General features: G+C 49.4%; 8 protein-coding genes across 8 annotated transcripts; 5 read left to right on the forward strand and 3 right to left on the reverse strand.

Moving 5' to 3' along the window:
* Nucleotide 1: 1 nt before the first annotated feature.
* Nucleotides 2-979, forward strand: BDQ94DRAFT_84535 (GFA family protein). Its single transcript, XM_026776674.1, has 3 exons — nt 2-166; nt 257-436; nt 535-979. Exons 1-3 carry the CDS (start codon nt 159-161, stop codon nt 836-838), a joined length of 492 nt encoding a protein of 163 aa, XP_026622348.1. The 5' UTR covers nt 2-158; the 3' UTR covers nt 839-979.
* A 3,047-nt stretch (nt 980-4,026) lies between these two features.
* On the forward strand, nt 4,027-5,244 carry BDQ94DRAFT_84678 (aldo/keto reductase). Its single transcript, XM_026776675.1, has 4 exons — nt 4,027-4,206; nt 4,264-4,528; nt 4,600-4,927; nt 4,978-5,244. Exons 1-4 carry the CDS (start codon nt 4,067-4,069, stop codon nt 5,178-5,180), a joined length of 936 nt encoding a protein of 311 aa, XP_026622349.1. The 5' UTR covers nt 4,027-4,066; the 3' UTR covers nt 5,181-5,244.
* Nucleotides 5,245-5,615: 371 nt separating this feature from the next.
* On the forward strand, nt 5,616-6,901 carry BDQ94DRAFT_173849 (phosphatase PAP2 family protein; the record flags this gene model as incomplete). The annotated part of the gene is made up of 3 exons (XM_026772230.1): nt 5,616-5,734; nt 5,799-6,343; nt 6,408-6,901. 3 exons carry the CDS (start codon nt 5,616-5,618, stop codon nt 6,899-6,901), a joined length of 1,158 nt encoding a protein of 385 aa, XP_026622350.1.
* A 102-nt stretch (nt 6,902-7,003) lies between these two features.
* On the reverse strand, nt 7,004-8,029 carry BDQ94DRAFT_84681 (vacuolar protein sorting family 37 protein). Its single transcript, XM_026776676.1, has 2 exons — nt 7,680-8,029; nt 7,004-7,592 (listed from the first exon to the last, which is right to left on the reverse strand). The coding sequence occupies exons 1-2, from the start codon at nt 7,943-7,945 to the stop codon at nt 7,106-7,108; spliced, it is 753 nt and encodes a 250-aa protein (XP_026622351.1). The 5' UTR covers nt 7,946-8,029; the 3' UTR covers nt 7,004-7,105.
* Nucleotides 8,030-8,182: 153 nt separating this feature from the next.
* Nucleotides 8,183-9,406, reverse strand: BDQ94DRAFT_150546 (ankyrin repeat protein). The gene has a single exon (XM_026767602.1). The coding sequence runs from the start codon at nt 9,213-9,215 to the stop codon at nt 8,559-8,561; it is 657 nt and encodes a 218-aa protein (XP_026622352.1). The 5' UTR covers nt 9,216-9,406; the 3' UTR covers nt 8,183-8,558.
* Nucleotides 9,407-12,299, forward strand: BDQ94DRAFT_150548 (tRNA ligase). The gene is made up of 2 exons (XM_026767603.1): nt 9,407-9,515; nt 9,564-12,299. The coding sequence occupies exon 2, from the start codon at nt 9,734-9,736 to the stop codon at nt 12,197-12,199; it is 2,466 nt and encodes an 821-aa protein (XP_026622353.1). The 5' UTR covers nt 9,407-9,515; nt 9,564-9,733; the 3' UTR covers nt 12,200-12,299.
* A 459-nt stretch (nt 12,300-12,758) lies between these two features.
* BDQ94DRAFT_182351 (uncharacterized protein) lies at nt 12,759-15,904 on the forward strand (the record flags this gene model as incomplete). The annotated part of the gene is made up of 7 exons (XM_026774119.1): nt 12,759-12,800; nt 13,247-13,508; nt 13,564-14,359; nt 14,438-14,735; nt 14,791-15,370; nt 15,482-15,765; nt 15,860-15,904. 7 exons carry the CDS (start codon nt 12,759-12,761, stop codon nt 15,902-15,904), a joined length of 2,307 nt encoding a protein of 768 aa, XP_026622354.1.
* A 591-nt stretch (nt 15,905-16,495) lies between these two features.
* On the reverse strand, nt 16,496-18,227 carry BDQ94DRAFT_182352 (Zn(II)2Cys6 transcription factor domain-containing protein; the record flags this gene model as incomplete). Its single annotated transcript, XM_026774120.1, has 4 exons — nt 16,496-17,343; nt 17,406-17,546; nt 17,606-18,115; nt 18,168-18,227. The coding sequence occupies 4 exons, from the start codon at nt 18,225-18,227 to the stop codon at nt 16,585-16,587; spliced, it is 1,470 nt and encodes a 489-aa protein (XP_026622355.1). The 3' UTR covers nt 16,496-16,584.
* Nucleotides 18,228-18,493: the final 266 nt, after the last annotated feature.

The following is an 18,493-nucleotide window of genomic DNA, read 5'->3' on the forward strand; positions in this document are numbered from 1 at the left end:
TGTTGCATCCGAGCCCGGAAGGGCACGGTCCTGGTATATAGATAGTCGCGATCCCTTTGTCCTGTTGAGCAAGGCTGGACTACTATTGGTAACACAAGTTACGCTTCGCACTTGACTATACTCTACTATTCGTTCGAATACTTGAACACTTGACAAATATGCCGATGTATGCCCCAACATAGCGATAGACTCCCATATACAACACGCAAACTCGACACGAGCAATATAGTCGAATTGATACTAACAAAGAATACAGGAAACTTGAAGGCAGCTGCCAGTGTGGCAGCGTTGAGTTCACACTCGAATCGTCAACTCCAGTTCCCTATCAACTATGCGCCTGTAGCATCTGCCGAAAGGTAGGCGGGTACAGTGGCAGCGTCAATCTGGGCGGTATTGCCGACAGCCTAAAGATCAAGAAGGGAAAGGACTTGATCAAGTAAGTCATGTTTGTCTGCTTATAACCTCGTAGTGTTTTGTCTGCTATTGAATATTCGATGGGTGTTGAAGGATGGCGGTTCGGGCTGACCGGTTTAGGAAATATTCCGCTGTCATGGCGAGAGGCACACCAGATGAGAAGATCTGTGCGTCGGAGCGGAATTTCTGTTCCAATTGCAGCACCATGCTTTGGCTGTGGGATCACCATTGGCCAGAGCTCATTCATCCTTTTGCTTCGGCCATTGATACCGAACTGCCGGTCCCTGATGAGATGGTCTGCCTTATGGAGAGCTCTAAGCCGGCGTGGGTGCGATGGCCTGAGGGGAAGAAGCAGGTATACGATGTTTATCCAGAGGACAGCTTGGAAGACTGGCACAAGAAGCACAACTTGTTCTTTGAGTAGATGGAGGTCCAAGGTGACGATGATACGAAGCTTTACGAGAGATGTCGACCTATGTTTTACAGAAAAGTGGGAGCATTATTTGTGAAGAATGAACACATTATCATTATCATTATCATTATAGTAGCTATTCATAGGCGTGACCTGCACAATGCGATGTTAGCAGCTGTATACACAGACACTGATGCATAAACATGTATGGGTGAGAAGTTCAGTTCTCCAAGGTGAATCTTTGTTGTTTCGTCAAGGTGGTTCGGTAAGAACACAGCGATTTAAGAATTCATCATGCAACAATGTAAGGAAACACAACAGGAAATACTCACACTTTCGAAGCGTCACAGAAATTTTACACAGAATATTCCCTATTACTTTTCGACAGAGTTAGCATCACATGCAAGACATGGCATGAGTGACACAAGCATTGAAATGTCAACGAAGTCAGGCTATGAAACGGGTCAGCACGAGCGCATTGGTATCAGGAACATGGTCGGGACCAACCTCATTAAATCAGATTTTTTCGTAACATGTTCATTTCCAAACACATGGCGTGCAGGATCAAACAGTGTGAATAACAAGATTCATCATGTAATGTTGACTTTGGATATATGGGCATATGGAGAGGGTGATTGAGGATGAAAGTACCTGTCATAACTTGTTAGTATGACTTGGAATCGAAAATTTCTGGTAATCGCAGAACGATCGATGAAAGCTCAGGTGACGAGTTCTCAACAATGTGTACACTTCCCCAACACCCGCAAAGTTTGTACGCTTTGCTTTTGATGGATGCGGGTCAATGCACACGTTCTGTCCGCCCGTTCGTTCAAAGTATCTTCATCGACGGCCAACAAGGGCATAGATATAGAATAGTTGGTATTTACCTATCACCAGCAAGTTAGCAATGGTCACAAACAGGCTGAGTGATGCAATAAAGTTATTTTGTAGTTGTCAGACAAGGCTGAAACTTGAGTTAAAACACGAATTCCACATGGTGATTAAGTTTGAGGAATGCCTTAAAGCGTGTCATAGGGTCATCATACAAGGAGGGGGAGAGCATATAGAAGATTGTGCTCGCATACCTTTTAGCATATGGAATCAAATATCATGTTGTCCGAAGATGTTTGTCACCATTAGACTACATCTGAAGAACAAGATGTTGACAAGGCATGCTCAAATACAATCAATTGTCATTGACTGTATTGAGCATGCCAGTAAACCAACTTGAGAAGGTTGGGTTGTCGACTAGTGCATGTTGTAGATGCGGTTGCAAGGTTGGGCAAGTTGAGAAAAAAATTATTGTGGGTTGCGCCGCGGTTTTATAGGTGGGCAGCTAACACCACGGCTAGCGAGTATCACCAAGAGCGTTGTTTGACCGGAAAACAAACACTTCACTGTCGAGGACCCACCCAACTAGTACTATTGCTGTTACCAATTCCTACTGTCTAGAAAATGCTGCATTTACAAGTCTTCTGAAGCTATAAGAGTTGCCAGAATTGACACCAAACTAATCATTCTTGGAGACTCACCAGGTCGCTTGATAATGGCTTGCTCAATCCTGCGGGGTAATTCCTCATCAACTCTACGCTTTCCTACCTTAAAACTCGCTTGTTCTAGCGCATAACTTGATTAGTTCTGATTTATTTTTGCTGAAAAGGCTAGAAATTGAGACTGCCAGACTGGTATAAATTGTACAAGACTTTAAGACTTACTAATGAGCTGGGTACCAAATCCAGCTTCTATCCCAAACTGCTTATACTACCTAACCACTTCAACCGGCCCTTCGGCTTCGGCAAGGTGTTTTTCTTACTACTATCTAGTACTAGTACCAGACGAAAACAGTTGAGCTGGTCTTCCGAATCATTGGGACCAAGGTTCTGGGATAGTAGCAAGTCAAAGGCTCATACCATTTCATAGATGTTGCCGTGGATGCTTAACCTCCTCACTGCACACCCTCAAGTCTACCCAGAGGTGATGAGAGCCCTGCTCTAGATGGTAATTATTCAGATATCAGTCAAATCCGTCGATGGCATACTTACAAAGTATACCGCGCTATTGATGTTTCTCAGTGCAATATCTTTTCATCTGCATCTGACTCGTGGGAAGGCTTCGAGATGATGTGATGCGTTATATGCATGCATGCTTCAAACTACACTCACTCACAGTGTCTAGATCGCGATTCATCGTACCTGTCTTGATCTACCTGCGTGCAGAGGACCGTACCAAATGTGGAGGCACAGAGAGATCGACAAGCGAAAACGGCAACGGCTCTGCATAAGATACTGCAAGACAGATCGGACCGGGAACCTCAGGGAAGGCTCAAATCAATATTGAGATAATGGGAGAGGAGAATTGGCGGAAAATCGGCCAACAGGGTACTTAATATGGCGCTGTATATGGCACAGTGGTTGCCTTGGGACCATTCATGGATCGCTGTCATGCCTATTCTAGCCTTATGGATGATGCCCCGAAGCGGGCGTCATGTCGACCTAGCAATTGATTCGCACGTCTCAATCATTCGATTATGGTCGATTTGCTCTAGTTGAAAGATATGGGCACCTTGTAATGCCTTTTCTGGGCCTGTCCCACAAGTAAACACATCCAATGGGTTTCAGCCATCGTTGCTCACAAAGATGGGATGTTTGGTATAGTATTTGAGCCCCGGAGGAAAATCATATGGCACGACATGCAGTATACGAAGCGACCGCCGCCCTATGTTTCTGCAGCTATCTAGCACTTGTGCAGCGCCTTTGCCTCTCAGGATCTGTTGCGTACAGAGCGACTTAACAACAGGATATCTTGACTAGACCCACAGTCGAGGATAGGTGCCCTGCTTGGTAACACAAATTTGAGGTAAACCCCCATCCCCACCGAGCACGCCTTTGGCGCAAAGTATGTCGGGCTCCGAATCGTCCAGAAACGTTCGAGTAATGTGCCCTGACTGCGACTCGTTGTTACATTAACTTTGGAAGCTCCGTTGAGGGCCAGTCTGGATTGGAGCTTTAGTGGGTCCGCTTCAAAACGTCATCGGCCCTCTCCCGACAGAAACCCAAAGTTCTATCTGCGTCAATTTGACGTCGATCCTTGTTTATGATGGTGCATTCACCGGGAATTTGTAATGCTATTATGAGCTGGAATATGGCCATATAAGGGGCCTTCTTCCCGGCCGGATGTTGTTCTAGCACAGAGTATCTACCCATTGACTCAGCCAATCCCAATTGACGCATACTACACAAAATGTCGACCACATTCAAGCTCAACACTGGTGCACAAATCCCCGCCGTTGGCTTTGGAACCTGGCAGGACGCAGAGGCACAGGAGCAAGCTGTGCTTGAAGCCATCAAGGCGGGCTATCGCCACATTGACACTGCCAGAATGTGAGTTCGCATGCTCGACTCATCGAATCAAGTCGGTACGCTGACATGATGCTGCAGTTATGGAACAGAAGAGGCCGTAGGAAAAGCTATCAAGAAGTCTGGAGTGCCCCGTGACCAGCTTTTCATCACCACCAAGCTCTGGAACAACAAGCACCACCCCGACGACGTAGCGCAGGCGCTTCAGGACTCGTTGAACGACCTCGACTTGGATTATGTCGATCTGTTCTTGATGCATTGGCCCGTGGCCTTTAAGAGAGGAACCGAGAAGTTCCCCAAGAACGAGAGTGGCAAGCCAGCTGTGGACGACATTGACTATGTTGATGTATGTATTTCAACCCCCGTACACAACACCAGCTACGTCAGATCAATGCGCTAACTTACCATCTCTGGTAGACATACAAAGCCATGGAGAAGCTCCTTTCAACCGGAAAGGTGAAAGCCATTGGCGTCTCCAACTTCTCTAAGGCAGAGATGGAACATCTCCTCAAGGAGACCTCCGTCGTTCCTGCAGTCCACCAGCTTGAAAGCCACCCATGGCTACAACAGCGTAGCTTCGCCGACTGGCACAAGTCCAAAGGGATTCATGTCACCCACTACTCCCCCTTCGGAAACCAGAACGAGCTATACTCTCGCGAGGGCACAATTGGCAAGTTGATCGATGACCCCGTGCTGGTCGAGATTGGCAAGAAGTACAACAAGAGCTCTGCCCAAGTAGCACTTGGTATGTCACCATCAGCTGTCTTCGCGAAGAAAGAAGCTAACAATCTGTAGCCTGGGGTATCAACGAAGGACACTCAGTACTTCCCAAGTCGAAGACTCCGTCTCGCATCAAGGACAACCTCCAAGGCGACTTCAAGCTAGACGCCGAGGATCTACAGAAGATCCGGGGCATTGATCGCAAGCTCCGCTTCAACGACAGCAGCGCCGATTTTGGCCGAGAATTCTTCGGCGACTTGGACGGCAAGCAGAAATAAATTGAAATCTCGCAGCTTACATGTCTATTAATTCTAAATGAGGAAATGAATTGCAATGAATACAATATTACTCACATGCCCGCTCTAACCCCCCACGAACTTCGTGTTCATCATCCCTCGTAAATATAGTGTAGATCAGCGGTAGCACGCCTTAAAACGGTGGTAAAATTAGAGTTCAATGAACAATGCCGTACCACTATCCCGGTGATTTGGTCAGAAATGCCTTACCTCGTAGCCTTTGCTGTTCTCATCTGGTCGGGTCACCTGCCATACATATAGTTACATACGAGGTACTATCCGGACCACCCAAGTAGCTATTGCTTCTCACTCCGCAATTACTATATCAACCCCACATACCCAATCATCCAGCTCCCTTATATATAGCAATACCAATCGCAACAGACATCAAATATAATACTATACTACCAAGCGACAATGACACCTTCTAAATCAGAGGATACCCCTCCACCCGCAGCCCATCATCATCGACTCTCATACCAACAATTCTCCAAGCGCCTGATCCTCTCATACATACTCGACTGGATTCTCATCATGTATGTCCTCCATACTCCAGATAAACCCCAACAGACTAGGCACTACTCACTAATAATACTCCAGCGGAGTCGCTCTCATCGGCTTTGGCTTCTCCCAAACCACCCCCAACCACCGACCTTTCTCCCTCACCGACCCAAGCATCTCCTTCCCCCACAGGGAAAAAGATACAGTCTCAACAGGCGTGCTAGCCGTGGTAGCGATAGTAGCTCCAGCTGTGATTATCATCTTCGTCTCCTTTCTCTTCATCAATCCGAATACTACCACCATTGCCGGCACTAGTGGTCGAAACGCACGAAAAGAAATACTAAGACGGAAACTGATGGTAAAGCTCTGGGAATGGAATGCAGGATGGATGGGCTTAGGAGTCGCCCTTGCGGGAACGTTCATGGCTACGGAGGGACTAAAGGATCTATATGGGAAGCCGAGGCCGGATATGCTGGCCAGGTGTGACCCGGATATATCTGCGATTAATGAGTATGCGGTTTCGGGGTTGGGAAGGAGACTTGCGGGTGCGCCTACGATGGTGACGTGGGAGATATGTCGGAATAAGGGGGATGAGATGTTGAAGGTGGATGGGTTTGCTAGTTTTCCGAGTGGGCATTCTTCGAGTGAGTTTATCTATGTCCAGGGAGATGAGAGTGGTGGGATGGTTCTGACATGGGGACTATCTAGTTTCGTTCGCGGGATTGATGTATCTCGCTCTCTGGCTAAGTGCTAAATTCTCCATTGGGTTCCCGTTCCTGGCCTATTCGCCGCTCAGCCATGATCTGGGAAGACAGGACCGTGGAAAGATTCGAAACCAGGGTGCCGCTCCTCCTGTCTATATGCTCATCATTGCACTAGTGCCCATCGCTGTGGCCTTCTTCATATCTGCATCGCGTTGGTTCGACTATCGTCATCATGGTTTCGATATCATATTCGGATCGGTCATGGGAATGGTCTTCGCGTATATTGGCTTCCGATTGTATCAGCTTCCCATCATTCGTGGTGCGGGCTGGTCGTGGGGAGCTAGAAGTCGCAAACATGCGTTCTTCATGGGCGTTGGACTCCCGAGCCACGTTTCTACCGACAGCTGGGTCTCGATGAGCGACAAACGCGATGCCGTAGAGAGCAGCACACAGAACGTTGATCTGGAAAGTGGTCGACAGAGCGCGAATGAGCGATGAGAACAGTATCCCTCCGCACTGCGGTTAACCTGACATTACATTCCCCAGATTGTCGGCTTAAGTAGCCTTTGCATCCTTTCTCCCTCTCCACCGCGTCCAGTGGTATGCAGATATGCAAATCATGGGCTAGGATGGTGCCATAGCCGAGGCGTGACTTCAAATTGAAGCCATCACCTCCATCAAGCTGCCAAGTCAACATAGATGTCACCTCCACCCTCCAACCCTCCCCTCATCCCACCTAGCTTTGGCCTCTCTCCTAGCCGCCAACTTGGCAGATTCCGCTCTGACCCGTCTAATCCAATCGCCGACCTCCTTTTCAGTGGCCCGTCCATGATGTTCCTCCTCCAGGAAGCTCTCCTCCACTGCCTGACACACCGCCTCCTGCTCAGCAATCGAAGCAGCAAGCCGCTGATACAAAGCCTTAGGCGACCACGGCGCCAGTGCAGCATCCATCTCAGACTGCTTTTTCCGCCAGGACACCTCGAGCGACTGATGAGTCAGAAGAAGGGTTTCTGTAGAAGAGCGTAGTTCCCCGACATGAGTCTGCAGTTCCAGCAAGCGGTTCGCAAGGTCCTTATTATATTTAAGAAGTGTCTGTAGGTTTTCCTGATGCGCCGTATACGAAGGATGGTTACTGGAGAGTGCGGAGATGAGATTAGGATCTTGAAGGATAGTCTGAAGGTCGACAGTCCTGCAACCACATAAACATGTACCAGTTAGCCCGTATCCCAACACCGAATTAAACAGACAAACAGCAAGGAATATGAATTAAACGTACGATTTCTCCTTTACACCAGCAGGCAGCCAGCCCTCCTCCACCGTCGGCGGCTTAGGCAGCGCATTCAGCGAGGCAGCGGGGTTGAACATTCCCGGGGAAGAAGAGTATCTCTGTCCCTGCATATTCAAGCGGTCCTGTGCATATTGTCCTTCCTGGTACTGTTGTGGTGTTCCTGGATGCGACGGAGTGCCCCTTCGGCTGGCTTCGTGGCTGCTGGGTTTCGGAGGAGGCGGGGGAGGAGTGTCCGGGTTAAGTGCTGGGTTCATGGCGAATGAAGGGACGCTCAGGAGGTAAGCTGACAGCTGGAAAATACCTGAATAGGTGGACAGACAGACTGAGGACAGGCAGCAATTGGAGGGATTGGTCGAAGCCAAGAGCAGCACTTGCTGTGACGCCCGAAATGCGGGGAAGGCCGATCATCACGTGAGTGGGTGGGTTATGGGTATAAAGTGTTTAAGAGGCTACAACTAGATGACTATAAACTTGACTGTGGGGATTGTAAACGGATTAAGGTATTATTCTTGGTCACATAAGGTAGTATGCTGCCGCTTTCAGCTGCCTGTCATGCTCTGTTCGCGTGCGTTGGGCGCATGTGTAGGTCTTTTGTTCATGGAGTGCCGCCTGATTGAGGCACCATTTCTCCATGTACCAGGTTATCAGTCAGAAGGCCCTCTCTCCTGCAATGCTCAAGACCACATAGGGTGCGGCATAGCAGTATGATGGGATTGTTCAATCTGCAGGTCCAAAGGCCCTAGGCGCGAATTGATGCGAGACGTAAACGGCCTCTCCGGAACACCTCCGACATCCCTAAGCAGGAAAATGGGTATCCACTACTGCCAGAGGGCTGCAGAATACTGGCAATCTGCTGTATGATTCTCCTTAATCCGTCCTGCGCCGCACATCCCGCTCCTGAGTGTTAATGCCGGACCCCGAAATAGCATCCATGACCAACTGGCGCAGCTGATTCTGCGTAGCTTCGCTGTGGAAATCCTCCCGCGCCGCAAGCTCATCGATGCGCCGCTTGAACTCGGGGTCGACCTCATCCATTCCTGCACTCGCCTCCTGTTCCGACACCGTGCCCAGGTTCATCTGGATATTCGGGGGAAGCGGAGGGGCCGGGTTTAGTGCGTCGCCAGCCGAGTCAGTGGCAGGTTCTGGCACACCGGCGACTTGCCGCAGGTAAGCAGCGATTTGCGGGAACGAGCCATCGCTCTCGATAGTCTCATAGGCTGCGAGGCCCTCGTCGTTTCTCTTGTTGTAGTCCACGCCCAGTTCCTCAACAAGGCATTTCGCAATGTCGAGGCTTTCCGTCACAAACAGGCAGGTTTCACCGTCCTCGTCGAGCAGGTTGACGTCCACGTTGTAGTCCTTGACAAGGGCGCGTAGCAGATCGATGTGTCCGTATGAAGCCGCAGCATGGAGTAATGAATATCCGTGCTCGTCCTGGTTCGAGGCGATGGAGGGGTTGGACTGCAACAGAGTCAGGACGGCGCCCGGGTTGTCGGCGGCCAGAACGTAAGGGTTGGGTTGAATCATAGCGACGGTTTCACTAGTCTGAGGGAGAAAATGAGTCAGGCCTGATAATGTATGGAGGCTTAGGCAAGTAGCGCCATACCTTGAGTCACACAATAATCTCCGATGAAGTGGTAATGGGCAAGTGACGGCAGGATGTGTTCAGTGAATCGAGATGGGCGGATGAAAGTGGCGCGGGCGGAAAAAAGCGCTTTTTTCAAAAGGATCGCTGCCCCGCATCATCGATAAGAAACTCCTACTTTTGGACCCCGAACGAGGCTGACGGTGACTCAACTTTCCCCAGTCATTTCTCGTCGCGCAAGGCTGTATCTTAGCTTGGGACAAGCTTCTGCTTGGGAAGATAGAGCTTGCCTTGTTAAAATCTAGGGGCAATTACTCCCTGGCCTTGTCGACAACACACCGCGCGTGCCTTCTGCCCCCCCCACCTCCTCCCGCATCCCGACCTTTTCTCTTCTTTCCGGTGCAACGCACGAATATCAGTAATTGCTTGGATTCAATACGCGCGGATTTGACGGATCGCAATGGTGCAGCAGGACGAGCGGGAAGTCGCCGAGCTGGTCACCAGCCTGGAGGCTGCCAGCAGGAAAGGCACAGCTCACGGGAAGAAGTCGGGGTTCAAGTGCAAGAAATCTACCTTCGACGTTGAAAAAGCAGACAAAATCCAGGTGCATTCGTGGAAGTTCATGGACTGGGATTATAAACGCGACGATCTGCCGACCTATGCGCGAGGGCTGTTTACCACTCAGAGGAAGGATGGCACCCAGGAGATTGCGGTTCGCGGATACGACAAGTTCTTTAACGTGGACGAGGTGAATGACACAAAGTGGAGGAACATCGAGATGAATACTAGGGGTCCCTACGAGCTCAGTGTGAAGGAGAACGGATGTATCATTTTCATTTCTGGTCTTGAGGATGGCACCTTGTTGGTCTGCAGCAAGCATTCCACGGGTGTTCGGTCTGATACAAACCTCAGCCATGCTCAAGCTGGTGAACGCTGGGTCGAGCGACATGTCAGTTCTGTTGGAAGAAATGTAAAGGACTTGGCACGAGAGCTTCGCAGACTCAATGTCACCGCAGTAGGCGAGCTCTGTGACGACACCTTCGAGGAGCATGTCCTTGCTTACGACGAAAGCGCTTCGGGCATCTATCTGCATGGACTCAACTTCAACGTGCCCCAATTTGCCACGCAGCCTAGCTCGGAGGTACACAAGTTTGCGGATGCATGGGGATTTAAGAAGGCCAATTTTGTCGTGTATGAAGACCTCGACCAGGTCAAGAAATTCCTCGACAATTGCGCCGAAACAGGCACCTGGGATGGCCGGGAGACCGAGGGGTTTGTGGTCCGATGCCACATGGGCGATAGAGGACGTCCCCCCTACCGGGATTGGTTCTTCAAGTACAAGTTCGAAGAGCCCTACTTGATGTACAGGCAATGGCGGGAGTGCACGAAGGCAGTCATTGCAGGAAAGGTTCCTAACATCAAGAAGCACAAGAAGATCACTGAGGAGTATCTCCATTACGCGCGAAGACAGCTCGCTAAAACCCCTGGTCTCGCACAACAGTACCAGCAAAACCACGGCATCATCTCTTTGAGAGAGGGTTTCTTGCAAGAGAGAGGCCTCAACGGATCTGAGATCATCCAAATGGAGTCTGACGAAGCCGGCGATGTGACACACGACGTAATTCTTGTCCCCGTTGCTTCCCTGGGCTGCGGCAAGACGACAGTGGCTTTGGCTCTTTGCAAATTGTTTGGATGGGGACAGGTCCAGAACGATAACATTCCGAAACAGAAGAACAAGCCAAAGAAATTCTCCTTGGACATTACAAACCTCCTTGCCCAACATCCTGTGGTGATAGCAGACCGGAACAACCACATGCGACGCGAACGGCAGCAACTTATAGACGATGTGTCGGTTGTGATTTCCAAAGCTCGCTATGTCGCACTCCAGTACGTCCACGAACCTAAAGGACAATTACTTCCTGGCATCCGTGAGGTAACGCGGAGACGAGTCCTTGACCGTGGAGACAACCACCAGACCATCCGGGCGGGAAGCAAGAATCCGGAGGAGGTCATCGGAATCATGGAAGGTTTCCTGAACCGGTTCGAGGCTGTTGACACCGACCGTGAGCCAGACTGCTACTTCGACCAAGTAATTGACCTGGATGTTGGTGCTTCCTCCCGGGAGAATCTGGAGACAGTGGTGAAAGCGTTACATTCATTCTATCCCAAGCTCGTGAAAGAAGTTCCGACAGCAGAGCAACTGGATGACGCCATCGACTGGTCGATGAACGAATACCAAGTGCAGCTGGATTGGAGCCATCAATACGGATCCCAGAAACCGAAGAACAAGAACAAGAACCAGAATCAGAATCCCGGCAGCCCTGCACCCACAGCCGGTCCCACCCCCGAAGACCTGGCCAAGAAGATCGAGTATTTCAACATCTCCCTACCCGCTGCAGAGGTGAAAAGTATCCTCGAATCTTTGTTCCCTCCGTCTACATCCCCCGAAAAAGCACGTCTCTACAGACAGCTCATCAACAGCAGACGCGTGCAGCCCGCCTTCCATGTGACGTTGATCCACCGCGCCTCGAAAAAGGAACACCCCGGTATCTGGGACGAATACGTCCGCCAGTACGTCGAGAAAATGAAGAGCAAGCCCGAGTCTGATCCCACTATCACCCCGACGTTGGCTCCGGCTCGCGTACGTCTTGAGCGTCTCATATGGGACAACCGTCTCATGGCATTTGTAGCACGGATATTCCCCCCAGATGATCAGAACTTAGCAGAATGGCCGTGCGCAAACGAAATACCCCATGTCACTGTGGGAACTGCGTCTCCCGATGTGAAGCCAAAAGAGAGCAACGATCTGTTGAAGTGGTGGCATGAAGTTGGCTCGGGAGGAGAAACGGGGCTTTGGGAAGCCGAGATCCCAGGCGTGAAGGTCGTACAGGGAACAGTAGGTGTGGTGATGAGTCGAGGCAAATAAGTTAATGACTGATGACGACGAGTCATGAGTGATGATTGCAAAGGAAAAGTACATAGTAGTTAGTTATCATAGACATGAAAGTCGCCTAGTTTGGCACCATGCAAGTGTTTCTCGCTCTACTGTAAAAGACATTATATCAAGTACTAAAAGTAGTGACAGATAGTCGCAGAGGGGTGGTCAAAAGCAGACAAACAATCAAGGGCTATTTGGATCATGATTTTCCCTTCACACTTGAATCATCTTAGATGACTGTAGTTTCAATTGATTTGATTGTCTCATGTGGAATTCTGGGAGACCGAAAGTTATAGTAGTTCGCTTCGATATATTCTTTTCATGAGACGTTCATCGCCCCGTTCGCTCCGAGTAGCCAGCGATATATCGCTTTGGCCTACACTTGGCAACAACTGCGCTGCATTTGGACTTTTCTTGTGACAAAGGCAGATCTCTAGAATCTGGTCATGTCCTGTCTTCTAACCATTTGAACTAGAGTACTTAGTCAATACTCAAATTGCTTTCTCAAATCAATGATGTATTCACTCTAAATGGCTTTTCCATTTCCATGAAGAAATTTTTATTCGAATATAGACAGACAACTGTAACCGTATGCAACCAATCTGTCTTTATGTGATATTGTACTCACAACTCGAGATGATATCTAGTATTCCAAATCCTTGCACGCATTGCATGGCACTGCACTGCACTGCACTTATATGCCCCATTAACTGCATAAACAAGAGGAGGAAGATGAAGAGCCAGGCGACCGTGAATGTCCCTTCATAGTATGTGAATCTTGAGACACATTCACAGTAGCCAGACACCTATAAAATTCTTAAGACGCACGCCTACTCTCTCCCCTCTCTTCCTTTCTTCTTCATTATCTTGTGGCTCGAGAAGAACCGAAGAGCAGACGGAGAGGTATGTCTCAACAAATATTATTATAACATTCTACGTATCGCGGGCCAAGCAACAACCCGTTGGAAAGCGTATCGTGAAGAGGACACGGGGATTCCGTTCGTTGTTAAAGATTCCTGCTGGCAATACACGGAGCGCAACGAAGGAGGCAGTCTTCACCATCATCAAGAAGCTACTTACCAGCTCCCGCAGCTGGCGGGACCCCCCCTTTTGGGGAAAAGGCCTGCCATGAAGACCTGTCTTAACATGGCCGCCGGTGACCGTGTCAAACGAGGAGAAGAAAGTATCTTTCAGGATGCTATGAATAAGGACTACTTTGTCGCACGGTTCCATTCGATCTGCGAAGAAACAGGCCTCTCCTGTACGACAGACGCGCTCAATAATCTTCCGTGGAAAGGTAAAAAGATGCATGATATTTCTGAGGGATTCCCAATTTCTAAATTTGTGTGCAGATATCCAAAGCCTCACACTTCAATTCTTGTTGGTCCTAGAACATTCTGCGATATGCGATTTAACGACGAGATATAGCCGTGCCACTGCCCTGAACGATATCCACAAATTGAAGTCTGCAGTTCTGTCTGAAACAATTGACCCCTCCCGCTTAAGGCCTCTTCTGACTTCAGCTATCGCTTGTACGCCAGATAGCGATGTATGGGAATGTCTTCATGGCGCAGTCCCTGGATACACCACTCCTCGACGAGAAATTGCCTCCCCCAGCCAACAAACCCCATGGAGCTACAATACGAGTAGCCTCGCAAACTCCTCCGAATTCCGCCAAGATATTGATCGTGTCCTCAAGGCTGAGCTTGGAGCTCTGTATGTGGGACTCCCGCACTTTCACTCAACATTCTTTGGAGGCGTCAGTGGTCTCCAAGCAGCATCCCATGCCGTATTTACAATATGCACCGAAGGCAAAGATGCGCTTTTTACTGCTGATGGGTGGAAATACTGGCCAAAAGTTGCAAAGCAAGAAGATGTATTGACTTGCTTTGCAGATATAACTGAAAAACTTGCTGAACTTTCCAAAGATTATCGTCCAGAGTCAGCACAGCTACGAAGGCCAGTAGCTCAGCCTAACAAGCCTGTTCAAGGCTCTACAGCAGAGCGTAAGCTGGACATTGGCTTCGTTAGTGACATCAATGCAGGAAAGGACACCAGGTGTCAATGGTCAGACATCCTCGTGCCTGGAGAGCTGAAGAGGAATCCAGCAGCCGATACCGCTTCAAAGGCATGGCTTGATTTGGGGAGGTATGCTAGAGAAGTCCTTCTGGCTCAAGATACCCGCCGCTTTGTTCTTGGATTTACCCTATGTGGGTCCTTCATGAGGATATGGGCCTTTGATCGTCTTGGGGGAGTCGCATCGGAACAGTTCGACATTAATAAGGACGGTCTCCAATTTGTGTTCATCATTCTCGGCTTTCTATGGATGAGTGATGAGCAATACGGGTTTGACCCTACGATCATCATGAAAGAAGATGGTCGGCGTTGCATCGAGATAGAACAGGGTGGCCAAGTCCAGCTTCTCGTCCTCAAAAGATTGATGAAACGGGAACCCTGTATCGCAGGTCGAGCAACAACATGCTGGGAAGCGTACTGTGAAAACGAACCTGGGGTTCCACTCGTTGTCAAGGACTCCTGGCAATATACGGAGCGGGACGACGAGGGTGATCTACTTCAAGAGGCTACCAATACCGGGGGTGATCAACGTTGCACGGCACTATTACCACAACACTGCTTGCGTTCGCGGGAAGACTGACGACATTCAGGATAACGTTCGGGGCGGGTTGGATATCAGGACTGCGAGCAATTTTTGTCTAGAGCGACTGGCACCACCTTCGGCCGACACCAGCGTAGCTGATACCTCGCGAGAGAGTCGGTCCACCGGTAGACCAGGCGTAAAGCGAACTCCTAGCCAAACAGATGCCTCCATACCGCCTAGCAAGCGAGTACGATCGTCAAAGGCACCCGGCAGTCCACATAAACTACCGAATCGGGCCCACCGCCGTATCGTCTTGCGCGATTATGGTGAACCGATTTACAAGGCAAGCACTCATGAAAGCCTGCTCGCCGCGTTAGAGGGATGCATTGCAGGGCATCAGTCTTTGCACGAGGTAGGGATCCTTCACCGAGACATCTCAGCCAGTAAACTCATGGTCAACGAAGACGTGAATAACCCGTCCTGGCCGGCTTTCTTGATTGATCTTGATCTGGCCATCCGAGAGGAAAGAGATGACGCCTCGGGTGCAAATTCTAAGACCGGTACGAGGGCATTCATGGCAATCGGCTCACTTCTAGGTGAGAAGCATTCTTTCATGCATGACCTTGAATCATTCTTCTGGGTAATCTTCTGGATATGCATCCACTATGAAGGCCCGGGGAAAGGAAGAGTTGTTGCCAGGTTTGACAAATGGAGATTTGCCGATACATCTGATTTGGCTTTTCTGAAACAAGGCTTCGTACTTAAAGAAGCGAATTTTCTGCGGATGGCAGATGAGTACTTCACACAGTACTACAAGGCCCTTATTCCATGCGTCAACGCTTTGCGTAAGGCGGTCTTCCCCAATGGAATTGCATGGACGGTGGACAATATAGGCTTGTATGATCAGATGAAAGAGATTCTGCGGACAGTCCGGGAGGATGGAAACAAGATGCTAGTATGTTAAAGCAGCAGTTCTGCCAAGTACGCCAAAACGATATATTGCTGGCTAGTAGTCGGAGTAGTAAGCGGGAAGACAAATGTCTCAACAGAAATATATCAACTGCCTCCGGGAAACCAAAGGATGGTTAGATTGAAGTAAAGATAAAATAAAATAATAAGTAATAGATCATCACATTCTTGCAAAAGGGGAGCAAGCTAGCAGGGTATTCTTAATTACCTGTAACAACGTCAATTTAATAGTTCTTGTATGATGCTACTGCTAGTTACTTTCTACAGATGCAAGGAAACCGGAAGTCACAAGATGGGGAGTCCGACAGTCTTCTTCGAGGGGGGCCTTTGACCAGGTGCCTCGTGGGCGCGGCCGTGTGCCCTGTCTTCCATTACTTGGCTCACATAAGCAGTAAGCTGTTAGTAGTGAGTGCAATATCACACAGAGATGGGGGAAGTTGTAAATATATAATTTGGGTTGTTAGTATATACTAGTAGTAGTAGGAGTAATTGTTAAGGAGATGAAGTATCAGAAAAGCTATTTGGTGTGAATATATCCCTTGGATATGGCTTGTCGAAATAGATCAGTGTTATACTTAATGAAGAAAGAGAAAGAAAAGGGAGAGATAGGTGTGGGGGAGGTGAGAGGCATGTCAGTTGATACTTAGGGGACATGAACAAGTCAATACGGTACCAGGAATATTCTGATTGTTAGAGCAATAAAAGATCAATCATATCTACGAGCTGCTTGTGAAGGTTGCAACTAAGCAGTACTAAAGATTGAATCATATGCAAGACCAACAACCTATGGAGACCCGCTCCCCACCTATATACCAACGACTCTTTTCGGCTTCCCAGGAATCAACAAATAGCTGTGATTGCCCGTTTTGACAAATTGCGACAAGATACGCGCCTGCTGCACGCCTGTAGACGTTGCAATAAGATCGAGTATCTGCATAATCCAGTCCTTCGTCTGAGGCGAAACACCCGCACAATCAGAGGCAAGGTACAAAGGCCATGGCAATCGCGCGACGGCCCCAAGGGCAGCTTCGCCTGAGGTGAAGAAATAAGGGACACTAGCGCAGATATCCTCTGCCAATTGTTTATTGATAGAGATGGACTGGTGCATGATCTGCGGTGAATCAGGAGTTGCTTGATGGAGACACATTGCTTGGACCATCTCGTGGAGAATGATCCGCGCTTGGCGATAGTGGTTCCAGTACACTGCGTTGTCGATGCTCGGATATACGTGATATTTCGTGTCGTGGCTACGGAAGTGTGAGAATGGCAGTGGGGTGCTGGTCGTTGAATACTGCCAGGTTGGGCTTAGGGAAGTCGCCCATGAGACTAAGTCGGCGTCAAGGTCGAGGGCTTCCTTGATTAACGGTGCGATGTTTCCGCGGAAGCCAGTGTTGTTATAGGTCTCCTTTACTTTTATGGAGTGATCGTTGAATGTGACTAAAATGTCATAAAAGTCTTCGACTGTCTGAGCATCAGCATCACCAACGGATTTTGCATATTTTGATAATGCAGCTATCGTTGGCGAGCGATGACAGCTCGTCCTGAAGAATATGTTGATCATAGCCTGATAACGACATGTTAGCACCCCAGTATTAGCGCCTATGATACAATTGGGGAATAGCTAACAATCTGTAGGCGTGTGCTGCTAAAGAGGCGCCGCCCAGCTGCTGATTCGAATTGCTTCCTTCCTCGTAACTCAAGAAGCTTCAACGCTCCTCGGGCGTGATTTAGCCAAGCGGCCATCATCTGTGATTGGCCCGAAATAATCTGTTTTTCCAGGAATTAACAACCCAACCTTAATCTCACATCTAAATCAGACGCATTACCTCGTACATACTCAGCGTGACCACGGCCCCCAAAGTGCAGTCAGAAGTAGCTGATACTGCATCCTGGAGACTCGCATTGGTGGCCCGCAAGGCCTTGCTGTACTCCTCCGCAGCCGATCGCGCCAGCTCAGGCAAGTGGTAGACCCTCGACATGCATGCCAGCCCTATGGCTTTCATGGTGGCTTGAAGTGCATCCGAGGGGCCCGTGCGCAGCAAATCCGGCAAGTAGCAGAGGATGCCGGGGTTCTGACTAGTGCCGACATAATACTTGAAGATGTGAGACATGGCTTGCTCTTGAATGTTGGTGGGCCCTGCAATCAACGGCGGTGTCTTCGACTTCTCTGCAGTGGGGGATCGAGCCGCCTTGCGGGTACTGGCAGCCCGGGCCAAGGCCTTGGTGGTTACAGCGGCCGTCTGATCGTAGACGCGAAGGGCTTGGGGGTCTTGGTATCCGGGGCATTCTTGACCTATCCGCAGACATTGGGAGCATGCAGGTCTCTCCTGGTCGCACTACTACAGGGTCAACAGCCTATCATCTAGGCGTGAAGGTGCATCGACGTACTTTTAGGCGCCGTTTCCGGCATAAAGCACAACCTGGACTGGGCTTTCCTCTGTAAACCATGGTCACCTGAAAGGGGTATGTGGCTCGGAAGGTGGACTTAACCTTTCAGATTATCCCCTCTTTATAAGGCCCATGCTGAGTTGTCGGGATCGGAGCTTGTTACGCAAAGGAGACTAGAAGCAGAGCATCCCGCCTTCAGCCTCGCTTCAGCCGCGATTTGGCATCAAGGCCAGATCGGTTCCACTGAGGACAGAGCATAGACTCCACTCAGATAGCCGTACATAGGTGTCAAATTGAGCTTAGGGATATTGGTGCCTGGCTCCAAG

The sequence above is a fragment of the Aspergillus welwitschiae genome, assembly GCF_003344945.1.
Source record: "Aspergillus welwitschiae strain CBS 139.54b unplaced genomic scaffold BDQ94scaffold_37, whole genome shotgun sequence".
Classification (NCBI taxonomy): domain Eukaryota; kingdom Fungi; phylum Ascomycota; class Eurotiomycetes; order Eurotiales; family Aspergillaceae; genus Aspergillus; species Aspergillus welwitschiae.